This window comes from Tachypleus tridentatus, chromosome 1 (assembly GCF_004210375.1).
Source record: "Tachypleus tridentatus isolate NWPU-2018 chromosome 1, ASM421037v1, whole genome shotgun sequence".
In the NCBI taxonomy this organism is placed as follows: domain Eukaryota; kingdom Metazoa; phylum Arthropoda; class Merostomata; order Xiphosura; family Limulidae; genus Tachypleus; species Tachypleus tridentatus.
The window spans coordinates 56,470,484-56,475,291 of NC_134825.1; the positions used below are offsets into that span (position 1 = coordinate 56,470,484).

The 4,808-nt window shown below is 30.7% G+C and overlaps 1 protein-coding gene across 1 annotated transcript; it reads right to left on the minus strand.

Moving 5' to 3' along the window:
• Nucleotides 1–1,774: 1,774 nt before the first annotated feature.
• On the minus strand, nucleotides 1,775–3,798 carry LOC143232457 (glucose-dependent insulinotropic receptor-like). Its single transcript, XM_076467940.1, has 2 exons — nucleotides 3,444–3,798; nucleotides 1,775–2,652 (listed from the first exon to the last, which is right to left on the minus strand). The coding sequence occupies exons 1-2, from the start codon at nucleotides 3,796–3,798 to the stop codon at nucleotides 1,775–1,777; spliced, it is 1,233 nt and encodes a 410-aa protein (XP_076324055.1).
• Nucleotides 3,799–4,808: the final 1,010 nt, after the last annotated feature.

Consider the following 4,808-nt stretch of genomic DNA (forward strand, 5'->3'; position numbering starts at 1 on the left):
GTAGTTTTAATATCCTGTTTATTGACTCAATAAAATTTTCAAAAATGTTTATTTTAAACGCCAGTGAATGGTTCATTGAAAATATCCTCTTCGAAATAAGTGTATAAACGTTTTGCATTTTATCAATAAAACGTTATCATGGGTAAATATATAATTGTACATAAAAAATCCTTAATAGAAAGCGTTTAGACATCCAGAAGCTTAGTACTTTGTATAAAAATACCTTGGAGCCTCGCCATATCTTTAAAGTCCAACTTATTGCGTCCGGTTATGCTGGTACCCCAAATTGATCCACACTTTTTGTTTTTAAATGCCAATAAGTATAAGGAATATCTTTTATTTGAAAATTTTAAATTTGCTAACTGAGTACATCCTTTATAGTTGGAGATTATCAATATTTTGAGTCTTATAACGTGAATAATATTAATATATTATTTCCCAGTAGTAAATTAAAAGCTACTTACCTTTTTGTAATTCAGAAAAAGATTCTATCATACGTTTTACTTATGATTGCTAGTTCTCTTTGAAGAGAAATATTTTTTAACTATCTGCCATTTTTAATTATGTTTCTTTGACAAAGGGAAAGGGTGGTATTTCAAATCTTTTTTAATACATTTATGAGTGTTGCTAAGTATTCGAAAACATTTCTTGCATCTGGAGTTGCGGATAAGTTAAATTGACATTAGTATCTTATATGGTACAGTAATATTGACGATCTATACGAATTTATAAATTCAGAACATAAAGTTGCATAAAATAACTCACATACAAATTAATTTGCTGGATATTTGTTCTTTATATTAAAAGTGATACTACTGGTATTAAACATAAATGAGAGAAACATATTCAATATATGTCAATAGAAAAAGTTCAGTGTTATGTAAATGAAGATATACATTCTTATAATATTAACATATAGTTTCACAGCTTCCAATTTTCTGTGTTAATATACGGCAAGCGTTTTAGTCAATTAAACTATCGGACTTAGTTTCTTCTTAACAAAAAAATATTGGGTTATGTTTGACTATAAAGAGCAGTTAAAGTAAGTGAAAATCTCTTTTAAAACATTCTCATGAAAAAATAACATAAATAATACCAATTATTTCTAAATAATACAGATAATTATTTTCAGAAATAATTAAACTATTCTCTAGTGATTGAAAAAATTATCTCTGAAATATATATATATTTTAAAAAATCGCGTAATTTTTCTTTACTAAAGCAAATATATATTGAAAAGATAACATTTCTCGAAAAAAATTACAACAATATATTGTTGTTTAAGAGAAAAGTCACTTTCGGCTCTCTGATGCATTCACCGTTGAAAACCGATTCCCAAATTTTAACACTGTGGTCACAAACCTACCGCTGTTCCCCCGGAGGACAGTTGATAATAATAATAAAAGTGTTTTTATTAAGAAGTATAAGGATTTTGCCAGATATTCGATGTTTAGGAATTACGTATAAGCCTAAGTACAGGAACAAGTTTTTAACTTTAAATCAATTGAAAAAAATCTCTGCATGAAATGTTTTATTATAGAAACAAATGTCATTATCTCAGTAACAAACACTAGTTTTTTTAGTAACCATACACACGACCAGTCCTTAGAATATCTTCATTTTAGATTGTATAAAATGTATTGTCATTTTTGATATTTGTTGTTTTTCAAGTACAAGTACGGCCTGAAACCTTATTATTAATTTTTACAACTAACCCAAATCAAGTACATAAACATTTGGTTATTGCTAACTGTTCCAACACTGTTTTGTGGAATTATACATGTTTCGTTTCAGAAACTTCATTTACTCCATCAGAGGACTTTGTGCTGGAAGTGCTAAATTTTGAGTTTGAAGCACTGGACGTGTTATTTTTATTTCTAAAAGCTCCTAGTCGACAGCTTTCCCTTTTCTTTTTCCTACACAAACAGTCCTCCATTATAAATGTCCTTATCCCTCTGTGCCACCAAGCGTAGATAAGAGGATTTAACAATGAGTTAAAATATCCCAGAACTGCTAGAACAGTAGTTATTGTCACAGCTAACTGCATATTTGGTTTGGCTGCATAGACGATCACAGCAATAAAATAGGGAAACCATGACAACACAAAAGCACTGAGTGTAAAAATCACCATCTTAAGAGCTTTCCACTTCTTTTGAGTCTTCTTTTCCTGGATTTTGCCGCTAGTTGTAAATATTTGCTCTTGCCCTCTAGAATGGCATATTTCAAAAAATACAGATTTTAAGTTTTTCTCATTCTGGATTTCCGACATATGAATGTTTTCTGGAGGCTTATCCACTGTGTTGGGCTTTCTAATTCTCACCTGGCGGATGGCTTTGTATAAGATGAACATATATAATACAACAATAATCCCAAGAGGAAGAAAAATACCAATGGTTACAGTAAATAAAAGGTGTTCTGGTGTGGCCACCATGACATACCAACATTGTGATCCATCATTGGGATAGGACCAACCAATAGCCGGAGAAAATCCAATCAGAACACATATAATCCATGAGAAACCAATCATTAATCTGGCTCGTTTTGTCGTCATCCAGTTTTTATAATAAAGCCCATAAGCTATGAAGATAAAACGGTCAATTCCAATCAAAGTGATACTCCAGCTAGAAGCCAATGACGCACTTACAATACTTCCTGGAAGAAAAGAAAATAAATAAGGATGATTAAAGGTAAACTAAATATTCCTGTGAAATAATCTTTGCAGAAAGATGAAAAATAAAAACATTAAATATATTTCAAAGAGTGAGTTTCTAGATGAAACACAATAACTGTACATAGCTATAAAAGTCATATCTTTTTTTTTTCCTGCGACAGTTCCAGCTTAACTCTAGAACTGTAATTCGTGGTACTGACTTAATTTTTCTTCTTATCCACGAAAGTGATTGGATTTGATAATAAGTAAATTAATTTAAAGTGATTGCACAAAGATGTTAACTGGATACGTATATTTTGATAGTTATCATTCGGACTACCTGTTTTTAATGAATAAAAAGATAATTTTTAAGTAGTTTAAAAGCTTGTTCTATTTAATTATAAGTATTCATACACTATTTTTTATATAATAATTGTGTTATTCGCTTTAAGTATTCTGTAGCCTTTTCAGGCTTAAATCCACTAAGTTCTCTCCTTAGATGAAATATATATTATCTTTGTAAATTCTTCAAAGGATATGATGAAATACATGCATCATTGTATAAAATGATTTGATGGTAATTTAAATTTACTACAAAAAATAATTAATGAGTTTGGAATAAAAAAATGCTAATATTTTAATGAAATTTTAAATCACGTATATAGCACAAGGTATTGAGTCTTATACCGTTAGTTAAGAAAAATATCATACTTATGAAAATAGCCAGACATTATCACAAGAATATTAGGTAATTTACATTATTGGAAAGCAATAGCGTTGAACAGTAACTTACCAAGTTGAATCAAACAGCAGGTTTGTGTTCTAATGGAATTAGGATAGAAGTGATCAACAAGCACAGTGATGCCCGTTAAGACATCAGAAAGAGCTAAGTTGCCCAGAAACAAGTATGAACTTTTAGGAGTCACCCCTTTTTTCAAAAGCAGTCCAGACGAAATCACTACAGCAGAGTTAGTTAGCACAATGACGGCCCCAATAATCGGAACAAGAAAATCATAAACTAATATTTGTGCCTCCTGGTTGAAGAAAGTATTCGTACCATTCACAGGTAAGCCGTCTTCAAAAGGAATGATGAGTTCTGAGCTCCGGGTGTAAGTGCTTTTTGACTCGTTGAATTTGGATAGGTCCATTCCAATAAGTGAACTTTTCACTTCTACGACTAGTTTATACGACGGTTCTTTGAAGATATTAAAATCTATTAATTGAGGAAATGTATTAACTGAGGCTTACTTCAGTTACGATTGTAACAAATTTATTGTTGTACATTTATCTTAGGTCCTACGTTTGTTTCAATATACTTTTTTAATACATGTGACTATATTGTCGAATGTGTAATGTTCAAGTTCCGTCTGTTCTCTAAATTTGTATAAGATTCTTGAGAGTAAGAATCTACAGTATTTGTTTTACAAAAAAATTCTAGAATCTCGCGTGATTCGTATAAAATCAGCTAGCCTTTAGACAATTTTAAGCTATTATTGGTCAGTTTGCTGTAAACTTCGTAAACTATAATTGTGATTACGCTTATTAACGTTTATAAATTTCGATCATTGCAACCCGTTTAATTTTAGTCAATTAACTTTGGACGTTAGTATTTTTACGAGGGTATTAAATATCTTCGCTGATAAAATTAAGCTTCCTAGTTTTAGCGAGGTGTGACAACATCAACTCAGAATTAATTTGCTTGTCGTGTACCTGGATCGTCGATAAGATATTTAATTGGAAAGCGGATATAAGACCCAGTATTGTCTGTAAGCTTGTAAAACTGTCACATGTAAATCGTTATTGGTAACAACCGTTATTATAAATTGTATTGTTGTTTGTATATTAAAATATATTTCTGCTAAGAAAGTTTCATTATTATTGTATTTTTTTTAATATCGCGCAAAGCTACACGAGAGTTGTCTGCGCTAGTTGTCACTAATTTAGCAGTGTGGGACTGGAGGGCTACTCTTTTACTAAAGAATATTGGGATTGACCGTGACATTATAACGCCTCCACGGCTGAAAGATCAAGCATATTTGTTATTATGGGGATTCATACCCGCGACCCTCAGATTATTATTACAAATAATGATTTATATTAAAAAGATTCACAGAGTTACAAACAATATTGAGATTTCTAGCTAGTATGAAACTTAATA

What these genes read in the sequence shown, in the direction of transcription:
- LOC143232457 (XM_076467940.1), bottom strand. Translation starts at nt 3,798, where the DNA reads ATGGACCTATCCAAATTCAACGAGTCAAAAAGCACTTACACCCGGAGC. An exon ending in CTGCTGTTTGATTCAACTTG is followed by an intron (nt 2,653 to 3,443) that starts GTAAGTTACTGT and finishes CTTTTCTTCCAG; the next exon opens with GAAGTATTGTAAGTGCGTCA.